Below are 19,494 nucleotides of genomic sequence, written 5' to 3'. Positions count from 1 at the left end.
GAATAAGCTCTGATAGATGAGGTAGACAGAAAATGTGCAGTGCTCGGGGTGGGAAACAGGAAGCCAAACTGGGTTGTGTCGAGCTATTCATTAGTCTGGTTGTTTGATGAGAAAAATATTAAATGTAGTTGCCATAAAACGGGTTAAGAATCCCTACAACTGCAGCAGCAGAGGACTGGTATTCTGCCTTGAGGAACTGCAGAACAGTGGTTTTCAAACCGGTCCTGCGAGCACCACCAGCAATCCACATTTTCTGTGTCTGCCTCATCTATTGCACCTGATTAAACTCATCAGTTTATTGGAGGATTGCAAGACCCGAAATGGATGTGTCAGATATAGGGAGACATACAAAATGTGATGTGTTAGGGGTGCTTAGAGGACCTGTTTGAAATGAACTGCTCTAAAGGCTTATTTGGCCTACCTTCTTTTGTCAAAACACACACAAAAAAATTTCCTGCTAACACTTACCCATTTAATTCAGGGAACGGTGACTTTCACTTTTCATTCTATAAGTGGATGCAAATCTGTCATAAAATAATCTATGCATCTCGTGGTGTATATTCCAAATGTACTAAAGGTATACTGTAGTTTGGTGAGAAACAAACCAAAATGGCAAGTTATTACATTTATGTAAATCTTGTGTTGCATTCATGAGTTTGCAGGAGCTCGCGTCAGCTCGTGTCTTTTTGAGATATCAGTCATTTTTAATTGCAATAAAACATAAGACTTCATTATAAAACTCAGAAGAGTATGTATTTTAATATCTCTGTTTTTCTCCTGTTCTCAGTCAGAATTATATTTTTTGTGTGAACATTATACACCTATTCAGGGGCGGATTGACATAAGGGCTAGGCGGGGCTGAATCCCCAGGGCCTGCTGATTGAGGGGACCCCACATGATTACCCGACATGACAAAAAAAAACAAAAAAAACAAAAACAACAACATTATAAACGAGGCATTTCTTGCATCCAGTGGGGACATAATTACTGATTATAATGACTTATACAGTCTTTATATGCATTGCTTTGCATCGTGCCATATAAACATAAAACCATGTCTGCATTTGTGATCTGAGAAATGACAAACAACAAGCGCTACTCTACACTGCTCAAAACTGACGTTTGAATCATCTGTGGCAAATCCTTTGAGATTCAGAACTGCCTCAATGTAGTCTACTCTTTCAGGATCAGGAAACAGTCCTCCAAATGCACTGCACACATATGAATCAAAGGCCATCAAAGGCCCAAAAAAGTATTTTCACTTTCACAACGAAACAGCGTTTCCACGACATGGCACCTGCGGCAACAGCGAGTATCAAAGTTCCGCTTTCTTTCTTTGCAAGAACATTTGGGCGGCATTATGCAAATCTTCTCACATCGTGACTTAGACATGTGGGGGCGTGTTTAAACAAAGCATTTAAGGAGGGCGTGGCCAAGTCTTAAATAAAGAATATCTCTTTGGATTTGAAACTTTATTCTTTGCAACTTTAGGGATCTTATCTATTTTTGAACGGCTTGTAACACTCCAAAGGGAAAGGAAAACTTGAAATCGCATTATATGACCCCTTTAACTGCAGAAAAATATGAATTAAATAATTAAGAGCCTGTTATATAATTGAATATTAATATTGTTAAATGCATTTTAATTATTAAAAAATATCATTTGTTTTAATCTGTTATTTATTGATAAATAATGTATTTATACCAACTTCCCTAACCCCATGCAAAACATTTAGGGTATTGTGTGGGCCAGTCCAGCCTTGATGATTGTCCTCTTCTAGGGCCAGAAAGAAGACCTAATAATAAAACAATTAAAATAAACTCCTTATGGGAGCTATGCTCAAAAATTGTTGCTAATTCCAGAAATCTGTTTGCCTTGACTTCATATGTCATTAAGGCATTTATTATTTTAATGTGTTGTAGCCTGGAATATTTGTATTTATTTATGGTGTCATTTTGTCAACAGCAGACACTTGAAAAATAATAGTAACGCCCTTATGTCATTTTAACTGTGTTAAGCCTTATGTATGATGAATATCTTTCCCTCTTTCTTGTGAACAAGATTGAGTCACTGAGCAAATAATCAGTTCCTTTATTCAGATGCTGTTTGCTTATGCTGTAGCCATATGCCTACGTTTTAATAATTACTAGTTGAATTACTAAAAGCATTTTGTATACAGCTTAGCTGCAAGTACGTTGACTGTAGTTATCAAGCCTTTAACTGAAATCTGAAATGTAAAGGCAGGAGGTCGGCTCGTAGGGGATGAACATGTTCTGGACATTGACGTGAATGCTAATGATTCGTTCAATAACATCGACTCGTGGGTAGAGTGGCCCTGAAGCGCTCAAACCCAGTCTGACACGTGTAGCGCAATCTGGTTCCCCAGGGTGCAGCGTTGGGTTATCAGATGAAATGATCGCATATTTTGTGAATTATTCTTCCTAACCGATAGTAGTAGATTAATCGCAAGTGTTTCACCAACCTATACACTTTCAAGTATGTAGATAACATGTTCACATGTTCTCTGAGATTTTCATGATGAAGAGAAATCAGTGCATTTAACATTTTATGACTTTTGCTGCCTCTCATATTGTGGCAGTTTCAGATGGTAATAATACTATAATATTGATGTAGAACAATGTGACTAATGATTGCAATATTAATGTTTTTAAGATTCTCCAAGAAAATTCATAGAATATCATGTGCAAAATACATGGTAGTACCATGGTAATTTGATTTAGCATGAGTCTGCGCTCAATTCTTTAGTCTTACTACAGACCAAACCTGTTCAGTTCTTGTTTGTGGTCCACAGCACTCATAAAACCACTCTCTACAGGAACGCCCTGATTCCAGCCATTACATCATTTCCCTTATAATTCTGGCTGTAATCCAAGCATTTTAATTGCTAACTGAACTAGAATGAGTAGCACGTTTTTTGGGGGCATGTGCATGTGATCTAACCAGAGAATAAATATAGTTACTGTAAATACAACCCAGCTGTCATCATCAGTATATTAGCTTCAGATGATTATGCAGTGATTCTAAGAAAATACACAAATCCTAAACTTTTTGGAAAATTATGTTTCTTTTGTTGTCATCTATAATTTAGAAATAATGTAACTGAATCCACTGGACTGTCCTGATGGCCAAACCCTCCAAATATATAACCTCAAAAAAAAAAAAAAAAAAAAAAAAAAACACCTAGTGTACTAAACAAGTACTTAATTGGTACTTAAGATAATGTCAAAACATCAAACAATTTATTGATAAAATTACTTTTTTGGAGATACTAGAACACTGGCACTTTCACATGAAAGTTTCATTTTGTTAAAGATCTTTCAGGAACACATGAAAAGGAATTTACGCCTGCAGTTATCTTCAGATAAAACATATTTGAGCATACAAAACGATGTACAAACATCTCAATAAATATCATGCTTACAAAAATAGACAGTGTTAAACTAATCGTTTTAGTTCAACATTATTGCAAGAACCTTGCTGCTAGGGTGCAAACGGTCAGAATATTACAACATACATTATTTACAACAAACCAAGGCTTTCAACACACAACCACACACAGACACGCAATCATTGCATCCTGTCAAACTGGAATTAACACTCTCAGTTAAGAAACATCACAAACAGAAAATCTATTAACCAGACAATGGCCATGCAAATCAGATTTCTACATCAGTAGTTTTATTCTTTCCCTAAATTTGTTTTTCAGTCATGACAGACTGCTGCAGGATAGAGTTCATTGGAAGTGCAGTTATTTGGTCTCTGATGGAGGCCAAAGTCATTATTACAAACACAAATCATTCAAAAGAAAAGAAGTTTACATACAAAATAATGCCAATATCATGTGCAATAACAAAGCAAAGAAAGTGAGTGAGTGCAATGAGAGGACAATTGTGAATGCTGCAACAAAAAACAACAAGAGTCAAAGAGTGAGAAATATTTCTTAGGAAAGATGTAGATGTTTGATAAAAGATACTAAGATGAACCCTCCAGGGAAAGAGAGCGAATCTTTTTTTATAGCAGATATGAAATGACTGGTGCTGTGTCTCTCCATCTCTGGCTACACATCCCGATGGATGATCTTAGTCTCTGCCTCTTGAAGTGGGATGTCCTGTCAAAACAAGACACCACGATTAATGATGTGCATTAAATTATGCAACACACGCCTATGATCATAATGATTTTTTTAAGGCTGAAAGCATAGACAGACTTTTTTTTTCAAGCTGCCAAGCAGAAGCCTCATGGCATCTTTCAAAAAATATTTGCATCTTTGATTATAAAGTAAAAAAAAAATGTCTGTCTTTGGTTTGTCGGTTTAAATACTTTTTTTCTGTGGAAGACAAAATGGTTTTTCCCCATATAGCTAAACTGCCTCATGATGTCTTGCTTTCAGGTTCAGATTTTGATTAGTATATAAAAAAAAACTGGGAACACTTTACGAAATGGTTTAATTTGTTAACATTAATAAATTCATTAGATATCATGAGTTAAGAATGAACAACATTTTAACAGCATTTATATACTGTACTGTATATTTTTGCTCATAATACTTTAATTAAAATGAACTAACTTGAAATGTTAAATAAATTTCAGACTGTGATTAGTTTATTAAAAACGAATGAAATTTTGTTTAGCAAGGATGCATTAAACTGATCAAAATTTACAATAAAGACATTTATAATAATGAAGGATTTCTATTTCAAATAAATGCTGTTGATTTGAACTTTCTATTCACCAAAAAACAAGATTTCAGCAAAAATATTAATCAGCACAATTGTTTAAAAAAATTGATAATAATAAGAAATGCTTCTTAAGCAGCCAATCCTTTTTTTAGAACAGTTTCTGAAGGATCATGTGACACTGAAGACTGAAGTATTGATGCTGAGTAATTCAGTTTTGCCATCACAGGAATAAATAGCATTTATAGCAATACAAAGCAATTGTTTTTACTTAGTTTGATCAAAATACGGCTTTGGTAACAAAAAGTGACTTCTTTTAAAAAAGACCTTTTGAATGGAAGTCTATAAATGTTAGGTTAGGATTTAGGGATTTAAAAATGTAAAAAAACATCTTACACTTCTGCTATGAACTATGTTTTGTGGTCATCAACCGCTATAAACTGTACCTTGAATGAGTTCTGAAGGATTCGCAGGCGGTGCAGCTTTTCATTAAGTAACGGATCATTGCAGCGGCGGACGAATGATCGCTTGTACTCTAATCGAGAAGAGGACCTGTGCTCATTGACAGGTGATAGATTAGTCCTCTCCAGAGCCCTGTACAAATCCACCAACGAGTCAGCCTGGTGCCTGCGCTCCCGCTCTGGACCTACAGAGGGCAGTGAAGAGCTACTTACAATCACACCATCATTTTCTCAACAACTCAAATTTTGACGATTAAAAGAATTCCCAATTATATGGTTTAGTATATTAGTAATGGTAACTCTACAACACTCAGTTGTACAGTATATTACAGGAATTCTCAGCTCTGTCTGTTCATCAAGCTCTGTCTTTTCAGGATTGAAATCCCTTGCTATAGTAGAACTTGTAATTATCTTATTAGCCGTTTGCATTAAGGAGTTACACTTCAGAATGACTATCAGGAATCCAAGGGTAAAAAAAGAGAGAAAGAGCAGCCCTAAAGCCAAATAACTCTGTTCCATCCTGAGACGACATTAACATGGACTGAAGGGACTCCTCCTCGTGTGCTTTGAGGCACAGTTGTGTTCTGAGGAACAGTGAATGTGTGGAACAGAACGGAGGGATGAAAAAGGATAGACAGGGATGAGAGCTGTCATGTTGGATTAGAAAGACTGCACCTAATATGAGGCTATTGGAGGTCTTAAGGGAGATGGGTATTCAGCTGAGATTTGCAGCTATAGTGCTTCTGAATCAAGCAGCAATATGTTCAGCATTACAGGCTACAAATACCAATAACTGGAGCAAAATGCAGCATCCTCTGAATGACATTTTGCACAAAAAAAAAAAAAAATCTAACATAATACCTAATAAAAAGCAATATAATGAGAATAGAGATATTGCCAGGTTGCTATCAAGCCATTTTTTTAAACTACAAGTTTTTTTTTAAAGTGCATGATTCTCATTGTGACTGTAATGCCTTCTAGTAAATTACAATCAATAAATTAATACATTTCAAAAAGATATAATAGTACTTATAATAATAATAATAACATTAATGCTGAATAAAATACTTATTATTAGATTAATATTATTATTAATACTGTATTAAAATGGCCTGTTAAGATAATTGATATCAGATTAATTATTAATAGTTATAAGTTATTCACAAAATTATTATTACTATTAAATAATAAACAAGATGCATTTTCAAATAATAACAATAATAAACTGAATAAAATATTCATATTATTATTCAAATAATATTCATATCAATACAGAATTAAAATAATGTGTTAAAATAATCAGTATCAGATTAATTATTAATGATAAATGATTCAAAAAATTATTATAAATAATAAGTTGTTATTATTATTATTAATCATCATAAAATATTTATTTTAAATTATTAAGCAGAGCTAAAACCAATTCTGCATACTAATTAAAAATAATTAAATTTTGTGGATAAATTATGAATAATTATAAATCACAGTAGTTATTAACATATTTTGATTATGATTATTATAATAATTAAATGTTAAAAATGCATATTGGTTCTATTAAGAGATAAAAAACGTAAACAATAACTTGGTTGTTGTTATTATTATTATTATTATTATAGTATTCATAAAATGTATTCAAAATGCATATCAGTTTACCACTATCAAAAACATGTTTGAAACTGGAGGGAAATTAGCAATGTCATGATAAACAGGCACCCCTTAATAAAACTACTCATAACCTATATTCCTACATATGCTAACCCAACCACTATCTTGTCTCTGTATATCTGGTCAAAGTTAGTTCCCAGTTTCCTGACCTGTGTGTCTGGCATGGGCCCGTCCCAGGTGGTAGCACTGTTCATCTGTGTGTTCAGCTGTGTTGGTGGCAGCCAGGATGGCATGAAGACCACTGTCACGGGGCAAGGTGAAACTGCGGTGCTTGCTTCCTACTCCACCACCTTCTACTCTTCCTACAGCTGTGATGGGCTTTTGGCTGGGCTGGGTGGGTGTAGTGGGTTGGATGTAGTGTTCTGGCGGCAGCCCGTGCTGGGCAGGGAGTGTCGACTGGCGGCGGAGCTCGACGGGCATGGATCGACTGGGGTCGACAAACACGGAGTCATCCAATGGCAGAGTCTGGAGGAAATGGAGGCCAGAGCTGGTGAGGGGTGTCTCGATGAGGTCCTGCCATGAACGCCGCTGGCTAGCAGACTTTCGGCCAGGGGAGCTGGCACTGCTCACGCTGCCCCCATGTGTCTCGGAGAGGGGAGAGCGGGACTGGATGGTCTCTGTGGAGGGTGGGCGGATATGTTGGGACTCCTGGAACGGACTTGCCTGTAACACAGAGGGTTGGACAACATGCACAGTAGTTGGTAGCCTGTATATTTAACGACATTTAGAGTTTGGTGCATCAAGAACCATAAATCCAGAACGAAGGACAACTATAACAAGAGGGGCATTTATATCCCTGTTTTCCATTTTCTCTGCTGTTTTCTTTTACAAACTCACCGCTGTCACCCTTAGTTATGCTCTGCCTGGAAGGAATGATCTAAGACAGCAGCACATTATGCACACACAACTCCCTTCATTAAGATTACAGAGAGCTGGAGCCAGAAGTCCACTTTAAAAAAAGTGCCTTTTGACTATGAATTTACAGTGGCCACAATCATCCCCTGGGTCTAAATAATTCATGTGTCCTTCATCTCCATTCTATCCACCCCTTCACACCTCATTCTTCACCCTGCTTTCCCTCCCTCTTTTCCCCTTTATTGTTTCCCCTCATTCGTTTCCTTCAGTCTTAGTTTTATTTATGAAGAAATTAAAACTTTTATTCAGCGAGAGTGCATCCAATTCCCAATCTCACTGGGAGAAGATGCAGAAAATGCAAGATGCAAGTCTGGTATCATTTGAATTGTCTCTCTGACTGGTACAATGGTCTCAATCTCGCAATAAGCAGACTAAAAGCTAAAACAGATCCTAAGAGTTCAGAGATATGTTGCTTACTGTAGTGGGTGTGCCATTCCCCAGTGTCTTTCATGCAAATTACTATCTGTCCCAATACAATCTGTGAGCATTAGATCATTCAAAAACAAAATCAGAGAGTCCAATATGGGGCGAGTAACACTTATTGGCTAGTAATACAATTACATGTCAGCAAGAACTCACACCTTAAACACAGTGCAAACACAGGAACCCAAGAAACAACAACAACAAAAAAAGAAAGACAGACAAGACTTACTGAGGTGGAGTGAGGGTAAGTGTCATATGGAGGTGGAGGGCTATCCTGTTTGGGTGTTGAGGACATCTGATCAGCGTCCTCGTGGTCACTCTCGCTCCAGTAATCTGAGGAAATGACAGCAAATATCCATTAAACACATAAGGAGTCCAATAATAATGACATTTGAATGATGTGGAAAGCAGGCAGTAGAAGTAAATTCATTTGAAAGATGTTTGGGTACATTTCTTGTCTTCATTTTAGCATTTATTCGTCAAAGGATAAAAAATTACTTCCTTTATTTTTACTGAAACGCCCCATACATGCATCCAACATGTTGTACTTCATATGCATATATTTCTAGGACTTGCAGACCAGACCACACAAAGTCAGAGTGGGAGAATAATTGATCCGACAGGCTTAGCGAAGCATGAAGGCATCTTCTCACCATGATCCTGTCGAATCCTCTTCTGCTCCGAGTGAGCTGTTGCCGCCATGTTCAGTCGACTGAGCCACCTGCGAGCAAACAAAAAAACAAACCAAAAGTTACCTGGGGAGCTCTTCAAGCTGCTGAAATGCAAAGCTGAAATAGTCTTTCGGGATGTCGCTAAAATTAGTAGCTTTGATCAGCTCATGGAAAATTAAATGAGATGCATTCATGAGGAATTGACAATGTTTCAGATTACATTATGAGTCTTTTTTGCTTCTGTAGGCATCCTGGGAAGTTTCTTTTCATCTTACCTATTCATATCATCCATGTTGTCCGCAGCAAAGTAGAAGCTCTTGATTTTAGGATGGCAAGCCTTAAAAGCACTGAAAACAGGCAAGAGAAAAAGTCAGCATTGTATGCAAAGCTGCATTAAAGTTTTTTTATGAGAACTGTTTCACTTCTAGTTTATTCCACTACTCACAACTTTTTGCGACATTCGTTGGCCTGATCAATGTTGAACTCAGGTAGGCTGACAAAGCCCTCTGCCTTCTCATCCTGAGAAAGAACAGAGATGAAAAAATTAGATATACTGATGTGTTCTAGGTAAGCAGTGAGTTTATGCAGGCAGTCTAATGGGCCATTTTGTGCTTTCATCATGAAGATGAATGACCTCGTGCCCTCACCTCTTCATTGGTGTACCAGTATAGGCAGGCATCTTTCAGCACAACCCAGTATTTCTTCCATTTCTGAGAGAAGTAACTCTTTGCATCCTTCTTCTTCCAGAGCCAACCCTCACAATCACCTTGACCCAAGTCTCTGCAGGAGATTCGCCGCTTACTAATGGAGGGCAGGGATCCAGCTGAGAAGGACAAAGAGAGAGAGAGATCAGAGACGTCAGCGTGGGCAATATAAATGAAAGGACTGGCAGGAATAGTATCAAAACAGGGACTTTTTGATGTACTGCCATACAATGGCAGAGAAATGTCTTGACATAACAATTATTCAGAGGGAGAATCTGTGATTGGATTTCTGTAGGGAAAAAAACTGCACTGCAAAAATCATTTCTTAATCGGAATTTTGAGAAAAAAATAAAAATAATAATAATAATAATAATAATAATATATATATATATATATATATATATATATATATATATATATATATATATATATATATACATACATATATTTATGAAAGATTCTGAAAAACATTCTTAAAATGACATTTTACTTTAAATGGATTCAAAATTAAATTTCTTTAAATAACACTTTATTTCATTAAAAATATGATAACATAATCTTTAATGTTATATATATATATATATATGCAATGTGTCAAGCATTTTAATGTAATAACTACATGCCAGAGGAAGATCCAGAGATGAGGTTTCAGAGCTAGCAGAATTCAACATCTGCCATCTTACCTCTTAACTTCACTTTCTTAGACCGGGAAAGTATGGACGATCTATCAAATGTCTGAAAGATATTAAATAAATACAAGATTTAAATAATTTCATGCTGCATCCCTTAATCTTAAATTAAATCTACATTAAGTTGTCTTCAGCACACTCACAAGATAGACAGATGAGGTTTCAGATGTGGGTGTGGCCAGCGAGTCCTGCTGCAGGGTGGGGACTAGGGCGTAGTGGGCGGGGCTAGCACCTTTCTCACTTTTCCTTCTACTACGCCGACTACTGCGACGTCCAGTGTGGTACTCCTCTGTCCCTGCCTTGTCCTCACTTACATATCGCAGCAGGGAGTTTTCTGTTAATAAACATGTGGGATTATGAAACTACATGCGGTTCATAAAACAGGACAAATCACATTTTCAATAAACTGGCTGTTTTTAAAATTTAATAAAGCAGTTTTGATTCTGTCTTTTAAATAATGTAATGGTTAGAGTTGAAAACAAATTATTCAGAGGTCTCAAAGAATACTGCTAAAAGATGCTGTGTTGCACATGTACACATTTGATATAAATTCTGTCAGCGTGACTAAAGAAAACATTCTCTCTGCTCCCACTCCTTCAGCAACAGAGCCTGGCCTCAACCAATGAGAAGCCAGCATCTTGGCAAGACCTCTATGTTGGAGTTACCATGGCAATGCAAAACCCAAAAATCCCAAAATCTCAAAGAGCCCGTGAGATACTGGCAGAGAGTTCCTAGCACAAATGAGGTAAATGTAGGGGGGACGGGGACAATCTGGCCTAACAATGGCCAAATATTTTAAAATGTGCAAATGGGAAGGTCAGGGCTAAAGTGATGAAATCACTGCTTCAGCATAACCTAAGGAAAATATATTAAAGCAACATCCTACTCAATGCTCATCCACCCACCCACATACAAACACACACACACACACACACACACACAAACACCTCTTCTGATCTCTTTTGTCAGCTTGGCGGGATCTTCATAGTCTCCAACCCAGTTATATTCTACAGGCATGGAAATAGGCCTCAGCCGTCCTAGTACACATGCACAGAGAAATCAAAACAAAATCAAATAATACATTACAGCACAATACACATATTGGGCCAAGAGTAGAAGATTAAGTATAACTCAATTTTTATGTTTACTGCAATGATTTATGGCCATTTGAATGCAATGTATATCTGTATATACAGCATATACTGTGTTGCAGATAAAAACAGCCTGCAAAGACCAAACATCATCATGTAAAAAAGCATGTACCATATGTAGTAGTGCTGTCCCTGTGTAAGGGTGGAGGGCCCTGATTCTGATCATACTCGTAACAGTACAGGACCGCATCCTCATCTAACAGGGGGAATTGCCTCCGGCACTCCTGATCCAGGAAGGAGTTGGGCGAATCAGAACCTTTAGCAGCCTGCTGGCAGTTGCTGGTAAGATTTCCTATGTTGGCTCTGCAATGGTAAGTGAAATGATCTTAAATGCAAACTAGATTTTGACTGTTCCAAAAAGATAAATGATTTCCGGTGCAAAAATTACCACCACAGTGCATTTGCTAAGGTGTTTCTGGTTGCTTACTGGTTAAACCAAAAAGTTCCATCTCCAAATGGTCTCATGATATGGTCAAGTCTGGGGTCAGTAAGATTTTCTTAAAGAAGTTTATAATTTAATTTAGCAAGGATGAAATAAATTGATCAAAAGTGACAGTAAAATCATTTAAAATATTTCACAAAATTCTACTTTAATTAAAAACTTTTAATTTGAACTTTTTACATTGACAATAATAAGAAATATTTCTTGAGCACAAATCAGCATATTAAAATGATCAATGACACTGAAGACTGTAATGGCTGCTGAAAATCCAGCTTTGCCATCAAAGGAATCAATTACATTTTGAAATATATTCAAATAGACATATCACCATATCACATTTTTTAGACTTTGTTTTGCACCTTTTTTCTGTCTAGTTGTCATAATTTCTGATTTGAGTTCTTCATTGTGTTCAGGTGTGTCTAGTATGTTAATTCTAGTTTGGTCTGTTTACTTAAGTTCCTGCCTGTTCAGTTTGACTGTGTCGGGTATCTTCAAAGTCTCCTGCCTTCTCTTGCTTGAATTTACCTATACATGGATTTATTAAAGACAGCTTATCTTTATCTTTGTTTTTGTGTGTGTTCATTGACACACACAAAAACAAAGATATAATATTCTTATAATATTTCTCAATATTACTATTTTACTTTCTTGATTAAATAAATGCAAACTCTGTGAGCATCAGATACTTATTAAAAAACAAAATAAAGTCTTACTGACATGTTGACAAAGTGCATGTTGAAGTGTTTTCATACACACACATATACATATATTTAACATATGTATACAGTGTGCATCTGTTTACTGGTTTGTGTTGTAATACTGTACCTGGGTGTGTATGGGTCATCTGGGGGAGGGGGGATGAAGAGGTCCTGTAGAGCGCAGCTGTCCCGTCTGGATGGGGTGCTGAGGGTGCTAGATGGTGTGGCCACACCACTGCTGGGGCTGGGAGGAATGATGGGCTAAAAACAGTGGTACACTTAGCATTTCTAATATCCTTTAGGAAAGTTGTTCAAATATGCTTTTGCGTTTTGATGCAGGCCATTTTCAAAAGTTTAGTATTAGTTTATGTATTCAAAACTCAAACATGGCTTTGATTTTGTGTAAATAAAATTTCTTCTCAGTGTCTTCAACTTTGAAGTTGTCATGACACACAGTGTGTCTTGTTCGATGTCAGCTGTGCAATCAAAACGGAAAAGATGAAATAAATATGTGCAATTTATAGACTGCACAGTCAAGCGTCTAAAATGACATTCCACATTTTCCTCTAAGGGCCCAAGTAAAACATCCTGATGTGCGGGGCTTCAGTGGAGCAGCAGAGGAGATTGAGGAAAGAGGGATAAGCACCAGATTAGAGGTAAAATGTTGAAAGAAAAAAAGGGAGGTTGGTGTGTGGGGGAAGAGTGAAGCGAAAATTTGCTATGTAATACAGTTGGTCAAAGCCCTGAGGGAGGGGAAGAGTGCTCTTAATGCTGCTAAAAAAAGAACAGGCACAGACCGGGGGACTATGCCATGGCATATCATCACTTCCCACACACCACTTAATCCACGTACCGCACACATCCCATCAGTACCTGCAGGGCGAGGGGCTTCCATCTCATGTTCTTGAGTAAGGCTGGGGCTGACGTGAGAGTGCTTTGAGGTCGTTTCTTTAGCGTGAGGGTCACACCCGCAGGATTGCTGCGTAAAGAGTTTACCAGGTTCTTCAGCTGCCAGCCCACCTGCGCAAGTCAAACACACGTGTTCACCTCTTAACACAACACAGTCAGAAAAGAATTCAAAACATAATGTCGTCTTGTTAACGGGGTCATTCTTCATGTCCCCACCTTATACTGCACGTTTAATATACTGGTTAAATCAATAAAGAGATGGAAAACTATACACTTTACCATTCAAAAGTTTGGGATCAGAGAGATTTTTTTATAAGAAATCTCTTATGCTTAACATGGCTGCATTTATTTAGTCAACAATACAGTAAAAATAGTAATATTGTGAAATATTAATATAATGTCAAATAAATTGTCTGTTTGAACATATTTTAAAATATCATGCTAGTAAAGCTGACTTTGTGCAACTATCACTGCAGTCTGTAGCGAATGATCCTTCAGAAATCACTCTAATATGCTGATTTTGTGTTTATGTAACATATTATTATTAATGTTGAAAACAGTTGTGCTGCTTATTCTAAGTTATATTATTACTATTTTTCATATCAATTTCAAAGAGATCCCTCATTGACCAGGAATGATCTGGCCATGTTATCACTCATTGGGTAAAATTATTGTGTGAAAATTAATACACTCACCACTGTCTGATGATTGACCTGAATGACCTCATCACCAGCATGGATTTTCTTACAGCGGTCAGCTAGCGACTGAGAGAGGGAGAGAAAGAAAGCCATTGGATTCCACATGACAAAACACAACTGCTTTTATAATTACTTGCACTACCAATGTCCTTTCTTCAGCTGAACTGTCCATGCATGTCATATTGAGATACTACTGAAAGATTGAAAATGACCACTCACTCCCTCTGTAGTGCCCGTGATGACATGTAGGCCGTCATATGTTGATTTGATGTACATGCCCTAGGGCAAGGAGAAAGACACTTTAGAGCCATTGCCTGAAAATATCGGACACACTCTGGGAAAACACTGAAAAATCGTGTTGACATGAAATGCAAGCACAAATCCTCTCTGACACACAGTCTTATTAAGAAGAGATAAAGGGGGAGAGAGGGAGGGTGTGTGAATGTTTATTTTTATCTATCTATCTATCTATCTATCTATCTATCTGTCGGTCTGTCTCTCTGTATAATAATATATAATATACTTTTCACAATCTTTAAGTCGTTTTTTAGACAAATATATAGGAACTCCTTTAAAATGGCTTTGAATCTCATGAGGTTTATGCATAAAGAGGAGAGACCTAGGTATCCTGATACCCACCAGTCCCTCTGTGGACCTTATGTTGTCCAGCTGCACCACTTCCAGATGGGCGGCCTGGGACACCATGGGGTCCGAAGAGAGGGAAATGATGTGGTCACACACGCCTGACAGTGTCTTACACTGAGGACAGAGAGAAAGAAAAGTGAGAATAAAGAATTTTAGATATCTTGACCAAGAAAGGCACAGTAAGCATCTCCTAGCTGAAGCTATTAATGGGCTTCAGTATGCTGATGATTTTGTTGCATGTTCACTGTGATGCTTCATAAACACCATCTGCATTGGGACTGAGTGTCGCCAGGATGCACAATATTATGATGAGGTCTCATAAGCATAATACTCTATGATCTTGCTGTCTTCTTTGAATTCATCCGTCCAATCACAATTCTGCCTCAATCTGCTGCTGGTGACTAATCAGAGAAGATGTGTTCCGGCTGTTGCAAACTTAAACTCTCTCTCTCTCTCTCTCTCTCTCTGAGACGAAATGTGGCCTTTCCTGGTATTTATAGCAGAGAGCCAGCTGTACCCTGACTGACACTGCAGCATGGGCTAGCATCATGAATCAAATATGAATATTTCTCTCTCACACATCTCTCTCTCTCTCTCTCACACACACACACACACACACAAACGCTTGCTTGCTCTCTTTTTCTCACTTTGACACAGATTTCTATATTTGAACAGAGGAGCTAGAGAAGGAGATTTATGTAAATGAATAAAGAGGTTGTGTGAAAATATAAATGTCACTCTTACCACATGCAGTATCTTATTTTCTGTCTCATACACCGTGCCATCCTAAAACACAAGAGAAAATGTTGTTTTACGTAACAATTACATTTTAAAACCATTTTAATTACATTGCAGATATGAAGTTAAATTCATAATACGTTTTAAGTATTAAGTATCATTTGATTTAAATACATAGTCTTATATTGCCTTAAAATATTAACTATAATAATTGTATATTTTCAAATATTTTAACAGTACATTTTATATATGGCATTTCACATGAAAATTATATTTACTATGATTTTTTTATATTTCTTACTCCAATGCAAAAAGATTTTGTTTTAAGCATAAAATCACTAAATTATTTTCACTTTATGCTTACTAAAACAACAACTAAAAAAAAAAAAAAAAAAACGTAACATATATATTCTCTTAAAAAAAGCCTCCTGGTGCAATTTTGTTTAGATTTATACTGGAAAACGAGAAAGATAAAAAAAAATCCCTGTAGTGTTATATAAAACTAAATGATTATATAACGCTTTATAGTTAATGTGCATTCATGTCATGAAACTTTGATTAATATACAGTATATTCAAATTTTAATCATCAGTACTATTACATAATATTTGCTTATGGCATTTCAACAAAAGTGATAAAATGCTTCCCAGTTATGTTATACTAGCTTGTTATATCATTTCTGCTCTAATTGGTAAGCAGAGTTTTGGGATATCTCAAATGGGAAGATAAGCCTTGCTAGTAGGACACAGGGAACATGTTTTTTTTTTTTTGGCACTGTGTCTTGCACCTGTCTGAAATAGCCAAAGGCAGCATCCTCTGTCTTGAGCAGACAGATGAGGAGAAGATGAGTCATCCTCCCACATTGAACCTGGTGCAATGCTTTTCCTCTTCCTCCTCTCATTTTCTCATTTCCTCCACCCTCCATCATTTTGATTAACAGTAGATTTCCAGTCTGTGGGTGAACGAGCTCGGGGAGCTCGACTGGCCGCACACATGATTAATATTATACATATTGGGAATCTCCTTCAGCAGGCAACCTACACATCACAGGCTGATTCAAAAGAGAGTAAATATAGCTTGAGCGAATATGAAATTGAGTGTTTAATTAAGAGAGAATAACTTTATATAAAGTTTGAATGTGTGAAAGGCTCTTCAGAGTGAAGAAGATACAACATGAGACATGCAAGTCGTGGCATTTTTACACACACAGACTAATTTCACAGCAAGTATCTTTAAGAGCACATCCTACAATCCTTCATATTTCTGTATTTCATATGTTCTGGGACACGCTTTTCTCCCACCTGGGAGAGTCTGTCCTCGCCCTCAATGGCCCATGCTAGAGCGGCACTATTTCAATCCAGGACAGAAAATTGAGAAGGTGAAAAAACCTCCATGACCTCATTCTAAAGAACCTTCTGCCTTAGAAGCTTTACCCTGCTTTCCAAGCATTCTCAAAAAAGACATTTCAGTCCTAGAGTGCTAAAATATGGCATGACACTGGTGTGGGTGAAATGAAGAAAATAGACTTAAAGGGACAGTTCACCACAAAATTGAAATTCTGTCATCATTTACTTGCCTTCATGTCGTTCTGATTTCCACTATAAATATCTATATATATATATATATATATATATATATATATATATATATATATATATATATATATATATATATATATATATATATATATATATATATATATATATATATATATATATATATATACACAAACACACACACATACAGTACATACATTTTTTTATATATATATTTGTAATATTTTAATATATATTTACATAGAGTGAGATATTTAATAGTCCTAGATATGGACTTTTGTAAATTATTAAATAAATAAAAAATAACAAAATCACTATCCACTTTCATTTAAGAGAAACTTAATTGAAAGCAAAACAAAGACGGGAGAAAGAAAGAAAATTTAAATTTAAATTCAGGAGTGAAATATTTGTTTACATTTTTAATAAAAAATTTGAGTCCATACCTGCTGAACTATTGTGGTCAGCTCCAGACACAGCTGAATCACATTATTCCTGGTCATGGAGTAGTCTGCCACGGCAGCGAACGGAGACCTGATGAAGAAATAACACCTGCCATTAACCATTAGATCACTTCTAATCAAAACCACATTTTGTGTCTAACCTTCCTTTGTCACGTTGCACTGCCAAATGTGTCTAAATCAGGCAATGCAGGAGATTCATGATGATGAATGAGAGCTTAAAGGAGGTGACCCAAGAAGGATGTGGAAAGAAAGGGAGATGAAGATGAACAAAAACAGAGAGACAGACAGAGTTAAAAGCGAGAGGAGAGAGTGGAGCTCGACTGTCTAAATCAGGCAATGCAGGAGATTCATGATGATGAATGAGAGCTTAAAGGAGGTGACCCAAGAAGGATGTGGAAAGAAAGGGAGATGAAGATGAACAAAAACAGAGAGACAGACAGAGTTAAAAGCGAGAGGAGAGAGTGGATTTCTCACTCCAATGCACTAATTCACAGAGGCTCGGGCGGCAGAAGGAAGCTCTGCTCACGTGCTTCATCATACAGACTGCAGAGATCACTGTCTTTCTATCACTACCACAGTCTTTCAATTAGACCGTGCTGCTCCCTTCTGTGGCCATAATAACTTATAGAGCACTGAATTTTTATCTTTCATCAAAATGTTATTTTCTATTATTTTTCTATATTAGTAATGTATTTACATTTTTGTCCAAAAGTTACAGCAAAGAATTATATTTCAAATAAATGCTGTTTTTGTTAAAGGGGGGGTGAAATGCTATTTCATGCTTGAGATTTTTACAATGTTAAAGGGTTGGATTCCCATGCTAAACATGGACAAAGTTTCAAAAATTAAGTTGTACGTTTGAAGGAGTATTTCTGTTCCAAAAATACTCCTTCCTGTTTGTCACAAGTTTCGGAAAGTTTTTTTCGAGAATGGCATTAACAGCATTAAGGGACCAGTGGATGGAGTTTATTTTTACAGAGCATCAACGGAGTTGTGCAAGTGTTTTTGTTTGTTCCCTGCATTTCGAAGATGCCTGTTTTACAAACAAGGCCCAGTTTGACGCCGGATTTGCACATCGTTTATTTCTTAAGGATAATGCAGTCCCAACGAAAAAGGGTCACGATCGTGTGTTGGAACCACAGGCGGTGAGTAAAACTGCTTCAAATATCTCTGTGTTGTTAACTTAGCTATCGGCGTGTAAGCACATCAAGCAAACAACATGCAATGTTGTCATCAAACTGCACTTTCCACATGTACAGCTTAAAAAAAAAAAAAATTATAAAAAAAAGACGACAAAGTGGAACTTAGTCATTTTCCAAAACCGCTAAGCAAATGTATATACAGTTTCAGTACATACCACATAGAGCTGCTGCTGCTCTTGTTAAATTTCAGCCTCTGGATCTGATTCTGGATCATAAATATACGCCGAATCTGACTGTAAGCCATGGTTTGTTTTGGATGATGTTTTTTTCATCACGGTAATGTCACAGCTTCCAAACGCTCTCAACGCAAAAGCCTACTGGCGCACGTGATTCTTTAGCTCCGCCCACACGTCACGCCTCCAGCCGGTCGTGTTTTCCGGGAAAAATCGGTACAGACTATCTTTCTCTTATGAATATAATAAAACTAAAGACTTTTTGGAGTTATGAAGGATGCAGTACTACTCTATAGGTACTCAAGATTAACAGGATATTGAGTGAAAACGAGCATTTCACCCCCCCTTTAAGAATCTTGACAAAATGTATTATGGCAACTGTTTTCAACACAGATTGAAATGTTTCTTGAGCACCAAATCAGTATATTAGAATAATGTCTGAAGGATCATGCAACAAAGAAGACTGGAGTAATGATGCTGAAAATTTAGCGTTGCCATCACGGGAATTAATGTTTTGAAAATATATTAAAATAGAGAACAGAAAAAACAAATGTGCGTGTTTTCCCCCAAATGTTTGTCATGACACAGTGTCATA

General features: G+C 36.7%; 1 protein-coding gene across 3 annotated transcripts in view; it reads right to left on the bottom strand.

The window, feature by feature from the left end:
- Positions 1–3,678: 3,678 nt before the first annotated feature.
- LOC113063972 (connector enhancer of kinase suppressor of ras 2) overlaps positions 3,679–19,494 on the bottom strand; it is a 31,294-nt gene continuing 15,478 nt past the window's right edge. The window contains exons 4-22 of one of the 3 annotated variants that reach the window (XM_026234441.1): positions 17,507–17,612; positions 15,514–15,555; positions 14,764–14,883; positions 14,344–14,403; positions 14,122–14,190; positions 13,391–13,537; positions 12,645–12,778; positions 11,490–11,680; positions 11,174–11,263; positions 10,370–10,560; positions 10,221–10,272; positions 9,481–9,656; positions 9,279–9,352; positions 9,109–9,180; positions 8,816–8,883; positions 8,392–8,495; positions 6,974–7,487; positions 5,145–5,344; positions 3,679–4,130 (exon numbers count right to left, since the gene is read on the bottom strand). In XM_026234441.1, coding sequence (XP_026090226.1) covers positions 4,080–4,130; positions 5,145–5,344; positions 6,974–7,487; positions 8,392–8,495; positions 8,816–8,883; positions 9,109–9,180; positions 9,279–9,352; positions 9,481–9,656; positions 10,221–10,272; positions 10,370–10,560; positions 11,174–11,263; positions 11,490–11,680; positions 12,645–12,778; positions 13,391–13,537; positions 14,122–14,190; positions 14,344–14,403; positions 14,764–14,883; positions 15,514–15,555; positions 17,507–17,612 — 2,461 coding nt within the window. In that variant the 3' untranslated portion in view covers positions 3,679–4,079. Of the gene's footprint in view, positions 4,131–5,144; positions 5,345–6,973; positions 7,488–8,391; positions 8,496–8,815; positions 8,884–9,108; positions 9,181–9,278; positions 9,353–9,480; positions 9,657–10,220; positions 10,273–10,369; positions 10,561–11,173; positions 11,264–11,489; positions 11,681–12,644; positions 12,779–13,390; positions 13,538–14,121; positions 14,191–14,343; positions 14,404–14,763; positions 14,884–15,513; positions 15,556–16,294; positions 17,046–17,506; positions 17,613–19,494 lie in introns of those variants that run through there. The other 2 variants (XM_026234442.1, XM_026234444.1) reach the window with 2 other exon arrangements.

Source organism: Carassius auratus, chromosome 46 (genome assembly GCF_003368295.1).
Source record: "Carassius auratus strain Wakin chromosome 46, ASM336829v1, whole genome shotgun sequence".
NCBI lineage: Eukaryota > Metazoa > Chordata > Actinopteri > Cypriniformes > Cyprinidae > Carassius > Carassius auratus.
The sequence above is the reverse complement of the archived record's forward strand: the minus strand, read 5'-3'. Positions and strand labels throughout refer to the sequence as shown.